Below are 20,853 nucleotides of genomic sequence, written 5' to 3'. Positions count from 1 at the left end.
TTAGCGTGGCAGGAGTGCCAGCACTGCTTGTTGGGGCATAGTACATTGCCCAGAGCGGTAGCCAGACTATCAATTCAGCAATCAATTAATTAATTAAGCAAGCTTTCCTCTAATCATTCAAATAATCAATCAAACAAGCTGATATCTATTAATTTGGTAATCAAAGCAGTCAGTCATCCAATCAACCAATTAATTAATCAAACAAGCATTCCTCCAATCAATTAATCAATCAAACAAACTGATATCGGTTAATCAGTCAATCAATTATTGATTCATTATTTATTATTACAAATCCATCTCACCATGGCGGACTGCTCGTACTCCTCAGACAGTGATCAGGAGGTTAGCCCTGTCAGATCTAAGTCCCGCAAGAAACAATCGGGCAAACGCTCTGCGTCTGGCGGTCACAAGTCCCGCCACTCTAAGACCTCCTCTGTCGCTGATAAGGATGCTCTCAGGCGTCATAAGGCGTTGGAAAAACGATGTGAGAAGGCCAAGCAGGCATCAGCTTCTTTAGTTCGTGGTGATGCGGGATCCGCCCAACAGTCTGTTCCTGTTCCTGACGTTTCGGAGCGGAGAGCGGTCCAATCCGGTTCCTTGGCTTGGCAGAAGGGCGTGTCCCAGTCGATGCCTGATGTTTCCTCAGCGGGTTTGGAAGCCTTTCCGCCCCCTCGGCGCCAACCTTCGGCCACTTTCACGCCTACAGCAGCGGGACTCCGAGAGGTGGACAATCCTCCGCCTCCGTCTCAGTTCGACTTCCAGACGATGTTGTCAACAGCGTTGGCTTCTATTATGGCGGCTGGAGCGCAGACAGCGGCCCAGACATCGGCGGTGGGGACTTCAAGCACGTTGGCCTCTTCAAGCTCTCGCAGGGCTCGCTCCCCCTCGCCTCGTGAGTCTGTTTCGTCTGAGGGCTCGTGCCATGACGAGGAGGGCCCCGACGACCTCGAATTCTCTGAGGATGAAGGTCTGGTACCTGACACTCCAGCCTTCACGGGCTTGTTTCGTCCTGCACTATTTAAGTCCCTCCTTCACAAGGCTTGCTTGACTACTAATTTGGGTTCGGTGGGAGCACAACCCCCGACAACCCCGTCTGAGACCGGTCCTCATGATGCCCTGTTTAAACAAGTCAAGCAGGAGAAGGACTTTATTCCGTGCCCTCAACTGTTCGCGGATGTTCTGCAAGCGCCTTGGGCCCAACCAGGGTCGTCCATTGCACCAAGCAATTTAGATAAGAAACTGTTCTGTGCGGCGCCCGAACTTGAAGCCATGTTGGACTTGCCCACAGTGGATGCACCGGTGGCGTCTCTCACTTCTCATTCGATGGTTTCATCTGATCCGCTGGAGGGTCTCAAATCGGAGGACAGGCGCACTGAATTGGCCTTTTGTAGGTCTCATCAAGCCGTGGCCTGGACTGTTAGAACTGCCACGGCTACTTCATTCTTCAATAGGGCCTCTTTGATCTAGTTGCGCCAACTTCAGGAATGGCTCCCTCCAGAGGATACCCGCTTGCGCCACGATATTAACAAGATTATTGCAGCCACAGAATATTCGGTGGATGCTTCGTTGAACTCTGTCAAGTTTGCATCGCGGGCGTTAGCGACTTCTGTCACATCGCGACGCCTTTTCTGACTACGGCCGTGGAAAGCCGATGTGAAAACCAAATGGAAGTTGGCGGCGGCCCCGTATAAAGCCCCGAACCTGTTTGGCACGGCATTGGAGCCGGTCCTTGTGGAGGACAAAGACAAACGCAAAATTATGCCCTCGTCCTTTCGCAGACAAGACAGGCGTTACACCCCTTACACGCAACGTCAGCCATTTCGTTCCTACTCGGGGCAGGGAGGCCCCTCGACTTACCGGCAGTCGTTCCAAACTCCAGACCGCTTTTCTGACAGACAGTGTTTCAGAGAGCGTGGCAGGTCACAGTCCTCCTCCAAGCGCCCCTATCGTGGGTCCACTTCTAGGCCCTTCAGAAGGGGCAAATGACTCACCGACTCTGGGGCCAGTGGGGGGACGTCTCCGGGCCTTTCGTCATCAGTGGGCCCGGTCCACTCCGGACGAGTGGGTGCGTCGCACAATTTCGGAGGGCCTCGCAATCGAATTCATGGATCGGCCCCCACGACGGTTCATCCGGTGCCCAGTTCCCCTGTCCACAGACTCTCACAGCCTGATGGTGGAAGAGATAGCACACCTGCTGGAGATCCACGCGATAGAACCGGTTCCGTTGGACCAACAGGGGATCGGCTTCTATTCGATACTGTTTTTGGTTCCCAAAAGTTCGGGCGGGGTCAGAGGCATTCTCAACCTCGAGTTGAACCGGGCGGTACGTTACCGTTGTTTCAAGATGCATTCTCTTTGGTCCATTCTGGCTTCTATTCGCCAAGGGGACCTGATGCAGTCGGTGGATTTGCGAGAGGCTTACCTGCATGTTCCAGTGCTTCCTTCGCATCGACAGTTTCTGCGATTTGAGTATGCGGGCAGGCATTACCAGTACTGTGCGATGCCGTTCGGTCTTTCCTCGGCTCCCAGGACTTTCACCAAGCTGGTGGCGGTAGTGGCCGCGTCTCTCAGTACCGTTCCGGTGAGGGTGTTATGTTACCTGGACGACATTCTAATCCTGTCCTCGTCCAGGGCACAAGCGGCGCAAGACAGGGACAGGGTGCTTTCGGCGTTCCGAGAGCACGGATTCTCCATCAACTTGGACAAGAGCCAGCTCGTCCCCACGACCGCAGTTCTACACCTCGGGACCCTGATAGACTCCGAGAAGGGTCAGGTTTTCCTGTCTTCAGAGAGGGCGAAAAACATCAAGTCGCTTGTGGGCCAAGTGCTGACCCAGAGGAAGGCTCCTCTATTGACGCTGTCACGATTGTTGGGGAAGATGGTCTCGTGCTTCCGCATTGTTCCGTGGGCACGCAGACATTCTCGTCCACTGCAATGGCTTCTTCTTCCGTTCCAGAGAACAGGCAGTTCCAACTCCGCAAGGACAGTGTTCGTGCCTCCGCAAGTCAGACTGTCACTGAGTTGGTGGAAGTCGCCGGCCATCCTGCAAGGTTGCAGTTTCCTGGAACTAGACCAGGTCGTGATCACCACCGATGCCAGTCTCCATGGCTGGGGAGCCCACCTGGGTGCCCAGGTGGGCCAAGGACAATGGTCTCCAGAGGAACGTGCACAGAGCATCAACCTATTAGAACTTCGAGCCATTCGTCTCGCCCTTCTGCATTTCCGGACGCTGGTTTGGGGTCGTCATGTCCTGATTCTCACGGACAATACATCTGCCAAAGCGCACATAAACCGGGAAGGGGGGACGAAGTCACAGACGTTGATGCTCGAGTCGACACGTCTGTTCAACTGGGCAGAGAGAAATCTGGAGTTCATCCTCGCAGACCACATTTCCGGGAAAGCGAACACACGAGCGGATTGGCTCAGCAGGGAAGTGATAGACCAGGCCGAATGGCAGCTGCTTCCCAGTCTATTTCAGGAGATTTCTCTTCGCTTCGGACGGCCTCTGGTAGACCTGTTCGCCAGTCGGACCAACGCCCAACTTTCCCGGTGCATCACTCGGTATCCGACTCCAGCGGTGGAGGACACAAACGCTCTGCGGTGTCGTTGGCCAGCGGGTCTACTATATGCCTTCCCTCCCGTCACACTGATTCAGCTGGTGGTTCGCAAGATGATAGCGGAGAGGGCGGAGATGTTACTGGTGGCTCCACATTGGCCCCGCAGGCCGTGGTTCGCGGATCTTGTGGAGTTTTCGGTGACAGACCCGTGGGTGATTCCTCCACATCGGATCGTGCTGTGTCAGGGGGCCATTCGTCATCCCGAGCCCCAGTGGCTGCAGTTGGCCGTCTGGCATTTGAGCGCGTCCTCTTGAAGAAAGGCCGTTTGCCAGATACGGTGATTGGTACGATTCAGTCGGCCCGTCAACCATCCACGACGAGGATCTACGAAGCCTCGTGGAGAGCCTTTTGCCGTTGGTGTGCGACTGCTCATGTGGATCCTACGTCTGCAACGGTTCAGGATGTCCTCATTTTTCTACAGGCGGGTTTGGAACGGGGTTTGTCTCCTGCCACTCTCAGGCGTCAGGTGGCGGCCCTGGCCACTATGTTATCCTGTCCACCGTACACTTCCTTGGCTCATCATCCGTGGGTGAAGTGGTTCCTTCATGGAGCTACGAACCTGAGACCGCCTACGGTTCATCGTTATCCCTCTTGGGATTTATCTTTAGTTTTGCAGGCTCTCACATTGTCTCCGTTTGAGCTGCTGGGTTCCACCTCGCTTAAGTTTCTGTCGTTCAAAGTTGCATTTCTCCTGGCGATCACGTCGGCTAGACGCATTTCTGAGCTTGCTGCTTTATCAGTCAGGAAAGACTTGTGCATTTTTCATGCTAATACTGTGGTCCTGAGGATGGATCCTGCCTTTTTGCCCAAAGTTAATTCGTGGTTTCACCGGGCGCAGGAATTAGTGCTTCCGGATTTCTGTCCGTCGCCGAGACATCACCGTGAGGTTCTTTGGCACACTCTGGATGTGCGCAGGGCGTTGAGACGTTAGATGCGTAGGACGGCGGAGTTTCGGAAGACGGAAGCCCTCTTTGTTTCGTTCCATCCTGCATCCATGGGTCAGAAAGTGTCGTCGACCACGATTGGTCGTTGGATTAAGGCCTGTATTGATTCTGCTTATGAGAATCAGCGTCGTCCTGTTCCTGGGAACATTTTGCCTCATTCTATGCGGAGTGCGGCTACTTCAGCCGCCTGGGCTACCCAGGCTTCTGTGTTGGACATCTGTAGGGCGGCTACTTGGACTTCTTTGTCGCCCTTCATAAGACATTATCGGATTGATGCCTACGCTTCGGCTGAGGCGTCTTTTGGGTGACGAGTTTTGCAAGCAGTGGTGTCTGGGTCCACTGAGTTGGCTAGTGTTTTGCCCGACTCTGGAAGTTAGGCTTGGGTATGTCCCAATGCTGGAGTGTAGTAGCAGCGTTCTGGAAAATGGACATTGACTTACCTGAATGTCCTTTTTCGGAACGCTGCGTATACACTCCATTTCCCTCCCTTTTCTTTGTATGTTGGCTTGTGGTGGTTTTGTGTTAATAAATTTTGTTGTGTTTCACCTGTGGTGTCTTCGTTCAATTCGGGTGCAAAAGGGGGCGTGGAGAGAGCACAGAGTAGGTAGATAAGTAAAAAAAGTTCTCTCAGTTGCTGTCAGATAAGAGGATTTTCCCAATGCTGGAGTGTATACGCAGCGTTCCGAAAAAGGACATTCAGGTAAGTCAATGTCCATTTTTCTGGATCCTATTGCGGAGTGACTTTCAGTGAAATATGCTGTGTAGAGATATTGTGGATATTGGTTGTTTCCAAACAAAACAGGAAATTCACTCCAGAAAATGTCTCATGGAATAGTAATTTGTTGCAATAGAAATGCATAAAAGAGAAGAAATAATGCTGTTCATTATTACAGAAATTATATAATTCATTATAGAAATAATGAAGTGAGAGAAGTGATGTCTAGAGCACTATGAAATGTTATTGAGCACAAGTGTATGCCCGCATTCATGCATATTTTACGGTGATAGTAAATGGTGGATTTGATTTAAATCGAGTTGATTTAAATCACAATTTAAATCATGATTTAAATCACTAGTAAAAAGGCTTGATTTAAATCAACTCGATTTAAATCATAATTTTTAAAGAGCAACTGTCATCTCTGCTACTCCTTTGACCCACTGTTGACTCACCGATAGTCCCAGTGTTGCAGAATATATAGCCTCATGCTACATAACTAAGCTCCATTTCATGCTGAATAAACTAAATTATTTAAGTATCTTAAATAGAAAACTATCTTACAATAGATTTTTACCCCAAAGGTTTTTTATTAAAATAAATTCGATAAAAATAAAAAAAAAATCCGATTTAAATCAAAAAAATCCGATTTAAATCAAAAAAATCTGATTTTTTTTATTTTTTAAAAAAAATCATTGATTTTTATCCACCCTGATAGTAAATCAAGAAGCTATCAGGATCTGCCAGTGAAAAGTGGTCACTTGAAAACAGCAAGGAATCAACTGCCAGATTGTCAGGAAACTCGTCAGGCACCCTCTGAAAATCGTCCATTAGGCACTTCTTGGACTAGGAAGTGATCTGACCATGGCAATGGGATACTTATAGTGGCTCCCACATCCAGATCACACATCAACTGTTCCAAAGTAATGGCAAGGTTCAAGTATTTCCATCTAGATACATTGGTTCTGAGATCACTTGATCACTTGGGACAAGCTCTTGCAGGCCATGAACCTCTTGGGCCAACTAACCAGTATGATGGTTGAAGTCCCCAATCCCCAAAAGTGGGGGTAGGTGTCTCTACCAGGTAGGTCAGTCAGTTAGGTGCAGAAGACCAGAGAGGAGTATTGTACTAATATACTGATGCCATCAGGATTTCTAGCTTGTCTCTATAGTTCAATTTCCCTTGAAAAGGAGATTGCCACCAAGCTGGAGATTGCCCTTCCCCTGGAACAGTGTATCTGACAGCCTGCATTGTATCTCCAGAAGCCTAATATTGCTGGGATAGTATCCTTTATCTTCCAAACTCCATATTTTTTGCCACATGGGTGTTACTTTTATAGTGCAGTGACACTTCTTAAACATGGTACAGTCAAGAGGTTAGTAATCTGGCAATCCAAATTTTAATTGGGTTTTTTTAATCAATATCTTTTTACTTTATCTGAGTGACTGGGCATTTACAGATAATGAGATGGGTGGTGTATAAATTTCAGAAATAAAATAAATACGCCTACTTTGGTTAACCTCTGCTCTGTTCACATTCTTGCATTACATCCCCAATCTCAATCTCCCACATGATGAGTCACCCTTAAACAAATCATAGGGGTGAGAGAACTAGTCCAGAGGGCTGTCCCTTTTTTGCCCACCTATTGGTCAGTCTTCCTCCCCCCATCCCTTGCTTTCAATACTGCCAAAATGTAAGTTCTTCTGTAGTAGAAGACTTGATTGGAAATAATGGAGACAAACTTTTCTCTATGAGGTGCTGACCTCACAGGGAATCTTTCTCCACCAACTACAGTAGTGGCCAAAATTGTGGAAACCTTTTGGGAAAAATATATTTTTAAGGTTTGATAATACCATTTTAGAGTAGTACCACAAATTATATATCAATGGAAGGATAATTTAATCAAGAATGTAATGCATCAACGTTTGTTCAATTATCTGTATTCTGTGAAAAGCTATAGCCAAATAACCAGACAAGAAAGCACAACTTGCTTAGGATGGTATCCAGTAGTGTTCCTTCATCTGATTGTAGCCAATGAACATGAGTGTTTAGAGAGCCAACCACGTGTCATCTTGTTTTGGCAATGAGCCAATCAGATCACAGTAGGATTCAGTTATTGATGTCATATATTGAAACAGAGGAGGACAGTTGTCAGTGTGTTATGTGACTATGATCAAGTTGGTTGGGGTTTTTTGTGTTCTTTCATTTTAGTGAGCTTGTGAAACGTAATAATTTTTATTTATTTATTTATATGCCGCCCTTCTCTGGAGACTCAGGGCGGCTCACAATGCATTAAGCAATAGCTTTCATACTTTTGTATATTTTATACAAAGTCAGCTTATTGCCCCCACAAACCGGGTCCTCATTTCACCTACCTTAGAAAGGATGGAAGGCTGAATCAACCTTGAGCCTGATGAGAATTGAACTCGCAGTAATTGCAGGCAGCTGGAAGCTAAATACTACCTTTAACAGTAGCATTAGTCTGCTGCGCCACTCAGGCTCATTAAAGTAATGGTGCAAAGAGTTGACTGATTGCCCAGAAAGCAATGTAAAATAGTACAGTGCTCAAAAAAATAAAGGGAACACAAGCAGAAGACATCCGAGATCTGAATGAATGAAATAGCCTTATTAAATACTTTGTTCGTTACATACAATAGTTTTGTGTTCCCTTTAGTTGTTTGAGCAGTGTATAAACTACTATATGTAAAGAACAAAGTATTTAATAAGGCTATTTCATTCATTCAGATCTCGGATGTCTTCTGCTTGTGTTCCCTTTATTTTTTTGAGCAGTATATTATTAAGTGAACAGGGCTATAGTTATAAAAAAAATTAGAAGAAAAATTGATGGAAACTTAACCAAAGGTGGCATTTTTAAGTTTTTGAAAAGGTATAAGGAGACTCAGTCACTACAAAACCACACTGGTAAAGGCAAGAAAAGGTGCACAACAGCAAGTGATGAGAGACGAATTAAGAGACTGTGCCTATGTGACAGAAGAAAATCATCTGGGGATATGCAAGATGAAATGGTGCAATGCAATGTGAAGTTGTGCAAGGGCTGTTCAGCGCAGACTGCAGGAATTTGGCCTAAAATCTAGAATTCCATGAAAAAAGCCACTTTTATCTCTCAAACAAAGATTGAAAAGACTAAAAGACTTAAAATCCATGTTACCTGGACAGAAGAACAATGGGACAGTGTTATTTGGCGTGATGAGACCATGATCACATTTTATGATGGCATAAAATACATAAGGAAAGGAATCGGAGAAGATTTGCATCCTGATTGCATTACCTGTACTGTGAAACACCCCGTCAGTGTTATGATCTGGGTTGTATAACATCAAAAGGTGTGGGCAGAATATAAATGACCAAAAATACATTAATGAAATCCTTGAGCCCAAACTGAAGCCTTCCGCACATGATCTTTTCCAAGACAATGAAGCATTTATATTTCAACAGGATTCAGCTCCATGTCATGTTGCTGCTATGTGCAAAAAGTGGTTTCAAGATAATCATATTCCACTGCTGGAATGGCCTGGGAATAGCCCAGACCTTAAATCTATGGAACAAAAGAAACTTGTTCGTCAGAAACGACCCAGCAATAAAACCCAGTTAATAGAAGCAATCATTCAATCAATCTTGGTTTCACATTATAACAGTTGCAGACCTAAAAGACTTGGTTCACTCCATGGGAAGACGTAAGGCCATAATTCATGCTAAAGGTTACCCAACTAAGTATTAACTGACATGATAATAATTTTTGTATATCTTTTTTTCCCCCTATGGTGATAATTTTTGTATATCTCTACGTGTTTCACTTTTCTTCTTTATAACTGCTATTCTAATAGCAAATCCTTCATAAAAGTTATTGCATTACATTCTTGATTAAATTATCTTTCCATTGATATATAATTTTATGGTACTACTCCAAAAAAGGTGGTTATTAGCCATCAAACCTCAAAAATACACTTCTCCCAAAAGGTTTCCACAAATTTGGCCACTACTGTATGCAGCCTCCCAAATTTCAACAAGATTGTGCTCATTTAGGATACCTTGTGAGTTGGTGTTAAACCTCAGGATCCCATTCCTCTTACATTTCACTTGGTCGTCCTGCTTCCCTCATTTTTTCACTCAATCTCCCTTCCTCAGCATTCAAAGGTCTGCCGTCTAACCCGGCAACTAGTCTTGCTCCCAAGTTCACTACTTCCTATAGGTGTCATTGCCACAGATCCCAGCTGCAGTGGCTGCCTACATCACTCCGCTGCCATTTTGACTTTGCCACTTCACCAGCAATCCAGCTTTGACCCTGTGCCTGCTATGCCACGTGCAGCCCTCTCTTGTTGGTCTCAGCCATTGTGACACCACTCACAACAATGATTGTCATGTCCAGATGTCGCAATGTCACTGTCATTCTCACCACCATGCCAATATTTCCTGGCGAATCAATGAAATCAATAAAGGCATAATATAGAAAATCACAATCCAGAAATACATGCCTCAAATTATTAGATATTCATCTTCTGTCATTTCTGTTCCTCTTCTCTGCAGTCCTCCTTATCCAGATCATTTTTAGGACTGAGCAAAGGTAGCCAAAGTCTCCAGCTGGCTTTGTGCCTAAGCTAGAACACAGTCTCCCAGTTTCTGACTTGTTGCCTTTAACCACTACACCAGACTCTAGAACAGTGGTTCTCAACCTTCCTAATGCCATGGCCCTTTAATACAGTTCCTCATGTTGTGGTGACCCCCAACCATAAAATTATTCCTAAAACCATTGAAAATATGTGTTTTCCGATGGACTTAGGCGACCCCTGTGAAAAGGGTCATGACCTACAGGTTGAGAACCACTGTTCTAGAAGAATAAAATGGACTGAGTTCATGATTGTATCTTTGAGATACATTCATTGTTTTTTAAAATCAGGTTTCTGTTATTATTTATATTATCTCTTGTTCACCCTTATCCACCCTGCTCTAGGGTGTACTAATGATCCATGGAATTTGTCTGCAATATGCAAAGTAAAGAGGCACTTACCATAATTCCTCTTGCAGAATTAGAATTGTTTATTGGAGTTTTGAGGCAGGGAGGGAGTGTGAACATATGGTGGAAAAAAGTAGCCAGTGCCCTTTAATGTTTGTCATATAGTAAATGGGAGGAGAAGAATGGTTGGACCAGATGGCTGAGTATATTTGAGGTCCCTTCTCCACTCTGAAAAAACCTTTCGGGAGACTAGTTTCCAGGCTGTGTATTGGCTGTATCCGAAATCATATTTGCTATAGTTGACTCAGAATTCATGTATTTAGCATGACAGTATACCATTTTATTGCATGATTAATAGAATGTTCAGTGAATGAACAATGAAATATAAAAAAAATTACCCTCATATTTTAGGAAGTTTCTGTGCATTGGAAATGATGTTATGGATTGGGTGTCCAAATGTGCCTTCTCTCAGCTTTGCTCTATGTCTTTGGGTGTTAAGCTTAAACTTTGCAGCTCCTACCATTTTTCAGAATACAATGGAAGGTCGTATTTATTAATGCTAATGTAAAAATGTCTGCTTTATTTTCCAGGTGCCATGTTTCAGGACATAGTGGGAGTATTGGGAAAGAAGAACTAAAGATACAACATAACTTGAGATATAGGCTAAGTGGAAAAAAATTAACCTGTCTCTGAGGTGACTAAAGGGGAATAATGGTGATTTTGCGCCGGGCTCGGCCGCCTGCTTCCGCCCCAACCAGCAATGAATCTTGACTCGCTCTCGCTGGCCTTGTCTCAAATCAGCTACCTGGTGGACAATTTAACTAAGAAAAACTACCGAGCCAGCCAGCAGGAAATACAACATGTAAGTGGGGAGCGTAGCACTACTTTGAAATTGTGATGGAAAGAAGATAAGCTTATTCTCAGCTTATTTTATACCACTGCTTTTCCTACTACTTGAATTTCTTCATATAACAACCATGGGTCTTATTGTAATCCATTTGGTGAAAGCTGTGTTTCATCTAGTGACATCAACTGACAGTTTGCTGTTTCCAGATTAGTATCGAAATTGTGTTAGATGGCTTGGGCTAAGTTAATTTACCACTTATTAAAATTCCTGTGCTTAATTTTGTTTGCTGTCAGAAGTGTCAAAAGTGCTGAGTCAGAGTTCAGTCAGTACCAATAAGTACTTTGTTACAGTTTTTTCTCTGAAAGTAAGAGTAGAGGTTTTGATCCACCCCGTGTTTTTGGCCAGTCTTTTCTGATATTTTCCATGTTTGATTGCATAGCTACAACAAACACTTTTGACATTTCTGGATTAGACTGTAGGATGAAGAAAATGTTCTCTGGAATATATTGCTACTCTAAAAGGCACCTTTTCTTATATTTAGCATTTATGGTAAGTATACAGTTAATTTTTAGTTACACGTTTTTGTTAGTATGTTCTATTTTTCAGGTTAAAAACATAACTGGCTATATAAAACCATTCTAGTAGAGGAATTGAGGCAGGTAATTCCGTTTTTATATTAGGCTGCACACATTTTGAAAGCAAATTGACTCATTTTCCTGATTTTAATCCTTTTTGACCTGAAGAAGTAGATACGGTTCTGGTTGTTAGCTATACCAGCTCTGTAATAGATGCATGTCTCCCCTAGTTGGCTAAGGCCTCTTGGGAGATAACGTGGATGCATCATAGTGGTGGTTAAATCCTCTTCGAGAGATGGTTCCATTGTCTGATAAGAAGGCTCCTCCCCTAAGCGGCCATCACAGACACAACAGTACTGGGCAATTTATATAGAGTTTCCAAGCTTTACTTTTGGGGTAAGGTGGAGAAGTTGATTGCACAGCAGCTTCAAAGAACTATGGAAGAAGTGGATTATCTGGACCCCTTTCAGTCAGGATTCAGGCCCAGATATGAGATGACAATGATGGCATTCTTGAATGATCTCTGGCAAGAGCAGGGCAGGGGAAGTCTTGACCTTGCTCTTGACCTCTCAGCAGCTTTCAATACAATCAGTCATGGTATCCTTCTGGACTGACTTTGGGTGGATGGGTGGGGGTTGGTGACACAGTGTTGTGCTGTTCTCCTTCCTTTTGAGCCAGTTCCAGTTGGTAATGATAAGGAAGTGGGGTCCAGTTTGTGGCCTGTAATTTGGAGTACCATAGGATTTTGTGTTGAACATCTACCCTGTTTCCCCAAAAATAAGATATCCCCTGTTAATAAGCCCAATCAGGCTTTTGAGCACATGTGTTAAAATAAGCCTCCCCCTCAAAAAAAATAAGCCCTCCCTGAAAATATTTAAACGCAGAGCTGGAAATCGGGTAAGATGGCAAGAGGAGCCCCATCTTGCTCCATGCGCCCCAAAATAATAAGACCTCTCCGAAAATAAGGCCAAGTGCTTATTTCGGGATTCAAAAAAATATAAGACAGGCTCTTATTTTCAGGGAAAAACGGTACAGGAAGATGAGATCATCCATGGGATCGAAGGAAGGTATATAAACTGTGCTAATCATATCCAGATAGACATCTCTGTCCCAGGCTGTCCAGGTGATGCTATGAGGGTCCTGTTGCTGTCCGGGAGGCTGTGGGGCCTGTATGGGGAACAACAGGCTCAACCCTAGTAAGATTGAATGGCTTAGGGTTTTAGGACTCCCTGGTTTTAGGAATGTTCCACCCCTTGTTTTAAATTCTACTCAGAATTACTACTAAGTTCTCCTTGGGCATGCATGGAGGTTCTCCTAGTCTTGGGGCTCTTGCTTGAAATACAGGGTGGCAGCCATGATCAAGAGGGAGTTTACACAGCTTTGTGCTGTGTATCCATTCATATGGATAGGGAAACCCTGCTCATGGTTACCCACACTTTAGTCATCTCCCACTTGGATTATTGCAATGCACTCCATGTGAGGCTGCCGTTGGAAAGCAGTTGGAACATTGCAGTAGCACAGGCAGTTATGAGTGTCAGTCACTTGTTCATGGACACCATGCTCCATGAGCTGTATTGAGTGTTAGCGTACTTCGGGGTGAAATTTGGAGGTGGACTGGTTAAAGCCCTTCATGTCTTGGGACTGTGTTATATCTGGGATCCTTTCGTTCTAGTGATGTCTACCCATCCTGTTAGAGCTGGCAGGCAAGGTATGCTCTGATCCTGTCCCCAAAGAGTGCCAGCTGCAAGAGGCAGGAAGAGAGCTTGTCTGCCCCAGAACCGATCCTCTGGAACATTCTTCCCCCATAAATTAGACTTGGCCCACTCCTGCTGCCTTTTGAAAGGCATTGGAAATCTGGCTTTGACATCAAGCCTAGGGTTGGTCAAAGTTGGTTTAAGTTATCTCTTGTTTTCGATGGGATTGTCTTTTGGGGTTTTTTTCTTCCTGTTTTTTAACTGTTTCAGTGGCAAAGTCATGTCAGTGGGACAGGTGGCATATGAATGTATCAGATATATTCCAAATGCCCTCTGACAGAACTTAATTTCTAGAAGGATCCTTCTTGATGACACTAATTAACTTCCAGGGGAGACTGTTGCGGACTTCAGGAGCCTGTATTGCCTTAGCCCCCCTCCTTCTTGGAAAACAAGATGTATTGGGGAAACCCTTTTCTGGTGGGGGAAATGATCCTGCAGATATCTAGTTGCCTAACTAAAGCTTCAATCTTGGCTTTTATTTTATCTGGAGGCCATGTCTATACATTTCAGTTTGGCTCTTGAAGGTAATTGGAGGTTATTTTCTACATCTTAGATTGTGAACCGGCACGGACCTGAAGCAGACAGGCATTTGCTACGCTGTCTCTTTTCTCATGTGGATTTCAGTGGCGATGGTAAAAGTAGCGGGAAAGATTTCCACCAGGTAAATTGAAGTGAAGAATTTTCTATTATTATGTTTGTCTTGAAGTTTGACTACTATACTATTCGCTACATAACGTTGCCCTTGAATACAACTTAGACACTTCAACCAGAACATACGAGCATGCCTTAGTGTACCCATGTAACAGCTTTATAAGCTGCATTGGTTGCTATTTGCTTCTGGGTGCAGTTCAGGGTGCTTTACCTGTAAAGCAGTGGTTCTCAACCTTCCTAATGCCGCGACCCATTAATACAGTTCCTCATGTTGTGGTGACCCCCAACCAGGGGTGGGTTCTAATTTTTTTTTACTATTAGTTCTGTGGGCGTGGCTTATTTTGTGGGCGTGGCTTGGAGGTCATGTGACTGGGTAGGCGTGGCTAGCTGGTCATGTGACTGGGTGGCCATGGCTATGTGTATAGGGACTACTCAGAGGGCTGAAAAAAGTCATTTCTGACAGATCCTCGCACTTTTGACTGGTCCTCACACTTATGACCATCTTCACATTTATGCCCGTGCAGCATTCTTAACAACCATGTCATTCATTTCACAACTGCTTCTCTTCACCATGGTGATAAGATAGGGCAAAAAATGTAAAATGTGAGGACAGTCGTAAATTCGAGGACTGGTCAAAAGTATGAGGACCAGTCAAAAATAACTTTTTCAGCCCTCTGAGTAGTCCATGTGCACAAAAGGACTACCCAGAGGGCTGAAAAAAGTGATTTCTGACAGGTCCTCACACTTTTGACCGGTCTTCGCACTTATGACTAGTCATCATGCCTATTGTAGCATTCTTAACAACCGTGTCACTCATTTCACAACTGCTTCTCTTCACCATGGTGACAAGATAGGGCAAAAACGTAAAATGTGAAGAAAGTCGTAAATTCGAGGACTCATCAAAAGTGCGAGGACCAGTCAAAAATAACTTTTTCAGCCCTCTGAGTAGTCCATATGCATAAAAGGATACAGCAATAGAGAGGGATGAAGGAAGGGAAGGGAAATTAGAGTAGGAGTGAGGGTAAGAGAGGGAGGAAGAGAGGAGGAGAAGGAGAAAGTAAGAGGAAGTAGGAAGAGAAGAACGGGGGGGAAGAGAAAGTAAGAAGGAAAGAAAAGAGAGAGGTAGTAGATTTGAGGAGAAAGATTGCTGTACAATAAAAAAGATGAAAGGGAAGAAAACCAAACCCAAACAAATATAAAGATATTAAGATAAAGAATGAATTGTTAAACTTTAAAGAATAAAAGAGAACAAATATGAATAAATAGCAATAATTAGAAACACACATACAAACATACAATGTATTTTCTTTGAACAGAGTATTTGGCTGGTTCACAAATTTAACCAATGTTTAGTCATTTCAATTAAGTTTACAATTTCTGTATTTTCTTTTTGCCATATTTATTCCTCATCTATTTTTTTAAAAAACCAATATTACCCTTCATCCTCATCTCTAATCTTAATCAAATTCAATTTTTCCCTTCTATATTATACCCCTTCCCATTGTCATCTATTTTTATATCCATCCTCACATTGGTTAATTATGTAATTATGTAATACAGTTATTTAATACAAATTCAACATTTTAATATAAATCAATTAATTATATAACTATCTTTTTTGTATATCAATCAATATGAACATGAATATTCCAATTATTTCCATGCAATCTAATTTCTTACAAATCAATTATATTTACCAATAATAATAAACCAAATAATTTCCCCCATATATTCCTCCAAACCACAACTTAACCATTTCTGCTTTCAACACAATATACAATTAATAGTATCTCAATTATTACAATTCCCTAGTTAAATAGAGCTTTTTTCTTTTTTGTGTTTTAAAATATTGAACCTCCTCTTTTGCCCTAAATTTCCCATTGTTTGCAGTTTTGCACCTACCTTTTTTAGTGAGGAAAAAGAAAAAGAAATTTCTCTCTGCCTCATTTTGTCACGTTGCAGTGAAGACCCTGCTTTACTTTCAGTTTCGTTTTTCAGCATAGCTAGGGGGGGAAATCTGCTCCTCTCTTTGCAGCTAGCAACAGAGCCCTCCGCAAAACAGCTGAGAGCAAATCAGCTGAGAGTATGGAGGCTGATCAAATCAACTTATGGTAATTAACCTATGCTGAAGCTGAAAGGGGCTGTTTTTTCTATTTTTGCAGGGACCGGTCTTCTCATTTGTTTTCTTTTAACACTGATCAGCTATAGGGCGGCCCTTTGAAGCCCCGCGGCAAGAATTTAAACCGTTTGTTTTCCAGTGTGCTGCGTCTACACTCCATAGCTAGCTGGGGACCAATCCTCTTTTCTGACAGCAACTGAAAGAACTTTTAAATCAATTTCCTACCTCACTCTGTGCTCTAGCCACACCCCCTTTACCCTTGATTCCTCAGTCTTTCTCTCAGTTGCTGACAGACTGAGGTGAATATTTTTTCCTCTGTGCTCTAGAGTAGTGCGTTTAGGCCTTACTTTATTTTTGAATAGCATTATAATTTCTTTCTCCTTATTTCGGTCAGTAGGCAGTTTTTTTCCTTTCTGCGTGTATCCTGAAGTGCCTGCCTTTCGCTGTTGGCTGACTGCGTGCCTGGTGAGCTGGATCGGGTTGAGCCTCGCGCTTCGCGCGCAGCTGTTGCCAGTATCTGTCCCTGCGGGGCGGATTCGGCTGCTTCATTGTGGCCAGCAGAGGAGGGGCTGGGCGGTTCACCGTCGTAACCCCTACCTCGTATTTATTAACTGGGAGCCTCTAATCTCGTAAGGCGGCGGCTAGGCAAGTACCTTCAATCCACGTGGGAGGCTCAGCTCCGCCGTTACGGAGGACCGGCTACCGTCCCATCAGGGATCTGCGGGCGGAGCCGCGGCATGGTAAATCCCGGCCTGGGGGGGAGTCCCTTCCGTGCGAGGCATGAGTGGCCTCAAGGAACGACGCAGCCTTATTTTTTTTTTTCATCTCCTGCCTGCCCGCGCCGCATATTGGAAGTCGGAGACCCAGTTCCACATGGCTGGCATTGTTGGGGAAGCACGCTTAGCGCGGCCGCCATTTTGGCTACCGTCCCGTCAGGGATCTGCGGGCGGAGCCATGGCGTGGAAAGTCCCAGCCTGGGGATCCCCTTCCCGTGCGAGGCGTGAGTGGCCTCAGGGGACGGCGCGGCTCCATTTCTTTATCTCCTGCCGCCCATGCCAGATATTGGAGATCAGTGACCTAGTTTCTCACGGCCAGCACTGCTTGGGGAGGCGCTTTCTGTGCGGCCGCCATTTTGCGCCGCTTCCTCATTGCCGGGGTTAAGCGTTGAGGCCAACGCCCTTATCTAGCCAGCGGCTATCATTGAGAGTGCTGTTGGGGGGCGATTTGGCATTGGACTGGCCTTCCATCTACGTTTTGGAGTTGTTCTGGCCAATTTTTGGGTCAGCGCTCCACATAGTGACAGACAGGCTCGCACCCTGGGGTAGCCTGCAGGCTTTCTCCACACTGGTGCAGTATCACCTGGGATTGTTTCTCCCTGAGTTGTTGCCTAAATAAAATAAAATAAAAAAAACAAATAATTAATTGCAATGGCTGACCAGTTGCTGTCCTCGGACCTTGAGCAGGAAGCCAGCCCTGCTAGGTCCTCCAGGTCCCATAAGAAGAAGAAGAAGAAGGACAAGCGCTCGGCATCTGCCAGTCATGAGTCACACCATCAAAAAAACCCCGCGGCAGGCGACAAGGATGCCCTCCGTCTCCACAAGGCCTTTGAGAAGCAATACGAGAAAGCCAGGCAGGCGGCGGCCTTAGTGGTCACCCAGGAACAAGGTCAGACTCAGCCTACATCACCGGCTCGTGAGCATTCACCTTCCGGATATGCTTCTCTTGCCCCATTGGCCTGGTCTAGGAGGGTGTCACAATCCATGCCGGATGTTTCAGCTGCTGGGGTGGATTTCTTTCGACCGCCCTCTAGACAGGTCCTGTCAGCCACATTCACCCCCACTGCTGCGGGCCTGCGTCCGCCTGAATCGGGCCCAGCGAGCTCGCAGGTCGACTTCCAGGCTCTGCTGTCCACGGCTTTGGCAGCCATCATGGCGGCAGGTGTCCATCACGCCACCCAAGGGTCTGCACTGGCGGCACGGCAAGAGACAGCGTACGTGTCACAGGCACATAGGTCCTGTTTGCCTCTCAGATGTGACTGATTCGTTGGAGGAGTCCGATCATGAGGAAGGTTGTCCTGATGATCTTGAATTTTCGGAGGATGAGGGCTTGTTACCTGACACTCCAGCATTTACGGGCTTGTTTCATCCGTCCCTGTTTAAATCCCTCCTCCACAAGGCACGTTTGACAACTAATTTGGGATCAGTGGGGGCTCAGCTTCCTGCCTCCCAACCCGAGGCGGGTCCGCACGATGCCCTCTTCAAGCAAGCTAAGCAGGAAAAGGACTTTATTCCGTGCCCCCAGTTGTTCACAGACGTGCTGCAGGCCCCATGGGGCCAACCCACGCCTAACAATCAAGACAAGAAATTGTATTGCTCTGCTCCTGAGTTAGAGGTGCTGGTGGAATTACCATCGGTGGATGCGCCTGTGGCGAGTCTCACCACTCATTCGGTGATAACCTCTGACCCGTTGGATGGTCTGAGGACAGACGCACTGAGTTGGCCTTTCGTAAGTCACATCAGGCGGAAGCATGAGCTGTCAGAACTGCTACAGCGACCTCCTTCTTCAATCGTGCTTCGTTAATTTTGTTACGTCAGCTTCAGGAATGGCTTCCTCCTCAGGAAAACCGCTTGGACCAAGATGTCAACAAAATTATAGCTGCCACCGAGTATTCAGCTGACGCTTCGTTAAATTCTGTAAAGTTTACGTCTCATGCCCTAGCTTCATCTATTACATCACGGCGACTCTTCTGGCTTCGCCCCTGGAAGGCAGATGTCAAGACGAAATTGAAACTGGCTTCGGCCCCTTACAAGGATTCTAATTTATTTGGAGCAGCATTAGAACCGCTCCTCGTGGAGGACAAAGATAAGCGAAAGATCTTACCATCGACCTTTTGTAAACAGGACAGGCGTTATACACCTTACTCCCAACGTCAGCCCTTTCGGCCCTACTCCGGGACTGGGGGGCCCTCCACTTATCGGCAATCCTTCCAACCTTTGGACTGCTCCTCGGACAGACTGCGGTTTCAGGATGGGCAGACCACAGGTTCCCTCGAAACGACCCTACCGTGGGACCGGCTCCAAGCCATTTCGACGGGGCAAATGACTTGCAGCGGGAAGGTTCGGTGGGGGGTCACCTCCGGGCCTTCCACCAACAGTGGACCCTGTCGATCTCGGACGAGTGGGTACGTCGCACGGTCTCCGATGGGCTTCTGATCGAGTTTCCCATTCCACCTTCGTCAGACCAACGTCGTCTCATGTTGGTGGAAATATCGCATCTCCTGGACATCAACGCAATAGAACAGGTTCCGTTCAACCAACGAGGGTCCGAGTTTTACTTGATCCTGTTCCTAGTGCCCAAGAGTTCCGGGGGAGTCAGGGGCATTCTCAACTTGAAGCAGCTGAATTTAGTGGTTCGTTATCGCCGCTTCAAAATGCACTCTCTACGATCGATCCTAGCCTCAGTGTGCCAAGGGGATCTCATGCAGTCCATGGATCTACGCGAGGCTTACCTCCACGTCCCCGTTCATCCGGCCCATCGACAGTATCTGCGGTTCGAATTTGCAGGCAAGCATTACCAGTATTATGCCATGCCCTTCGGGCTTTTTTCTGTACCCAGAACTTTCACCAAGCTGGTGGCTGTGGTGGCCGCAACACTCCACTCGATTCCGGTGCGAATTTTGTGTTACCTGGAGAACATTTTGGTTCTCTCGTCTACCCGGAATCGAGCGGCACGGGACTTGGAGCTGGTGCTCTCTGCTTTCCGAGCACACGGGTTCACAATAAACGTGGACAAAAGCCATCTAGTCCCGTCCACGTCCATCCTACACCTCGGGTCCTTGATAGACTCGTCAAAGGGTCAGGTGTTTCTGTCTCCAGAGAGGGTCCAGAATATCACAGCCTTACTCAACCAAGTCCTGACCCTAAGGTCGGTGCCCTTATTGACTTTATCTCAGCTGCTCGGGAAACTGGTGTCGTGTTTCCACATTGTTCCTTGGGCAAGCAGGCACTCCCGTCCATTGCAATGGTTACTTCTCCCCTTCCAGAGGAGAGGTTCCGCCAACACGTCGAGAAAGGTGTTTGTGCCACCTCAGACCTCAAGTCCGTCTGTCACTGCGTTGGTGGAGGTCGCCGGCCATCCTTCGGGGCTGCCACTTTCTGGAGTTGGACCGGATCGTGATCACCACCGACGCCAGCCTGCATGGTTGGGGTGCCCACCTTGCACACCTCATAACTCAGGGCCGGTGGTCTTCGTTGGAAAGGGGCCACAGCATCAATCTCCTCGAACTTCGGGCAATTCGGCTGGTGCTTCTTCACTTCAAATCAGGGGTGCAGGGGTGCCACATCTTAGTCCTCACGGACAACACATCTGCGAAAGCCCATGTGAACAGGGAAGGGGGCACAAAGTCTCGAGCTTTGATGCTCGAGTCGGAGAGACTATTCAGTTGGGCAGAGCGCCATCTTTTGTCGATCCGAGTGGACCATATATCAGGGTCAGCGAACGTGCAGGCAGACTGGCTCAGCAGGGAGATGATCGATCCAGCCGAATGGCAGTTGCATCCGGGTCTGTTTCGGGAACTGATGCTCAGGTTCGGAAATCCAGTGATCGACCTGTTCGCCAGTCCCGCCAACGCCCAGCTCCCTCAGTTCATGTCCCGTTAC

The 20,853-nt window shown here is 46.1% G+C and overlaps 1 protein-coding gene and 1 long non-coding RNA gene across 9 annotated transcripts in view; one reads left to right on the top strand and one right to left on the bottom strand.

The window, feature by feature from the left end:
- Positions 1–20,853, top strand: part of CNOT1 (CCR4-NOT transcription complex subunit 1) — a 164,662-nt gene that overhangs the window by 16,279 nt on the left and 127,530 nt on the right. For all 8 annotated transcript variants that reach the window (XM_034425696.3, XM_060681493.2, XM_034425699.3 and 5 more), the window contains exons 2-3: positions 10,840–11,111; positions 13,979–14,086. In XM_034425696.3, coding sequence (XP_034281587.1) covers positions 11,010–11,111; positions 13,979–14,086 — 210 coding nt within the window. In that variant the 5' untranslated portion in view covers positions 10,840–11,009. The remainder of the gene's footprint in view (positions 1–10,839; positions 11,112–13,978; positions 14,087–20,853) is intronic.
- LOC132708993 (uncharacterized) overlaps positions 1–20,853 on the bottom strand; it is a 43,811-nt gene that overhangs the window by 11,132 nt on the left and 11,826 nt on the right. The window lies entirely within an intron of this gene.

Source organism: Pantherophis guttatus, chromosome 11, assembly GCF_059756535.1.
Source record: "Pantherophis guttatus breed Tessera chromosome 11, ASM5975653v1, whole genome shotgun sequence".
Classification (NCBI taxonomy): Eukaryota; Metazoa; Chordata; class Lepidosauria; order Squamata; family Colubridae; genus Pantherophis; species Pantherophis guttatus.
This window is presented reverse-complemented; position numbering and strand designations above follow the sequence as displayed.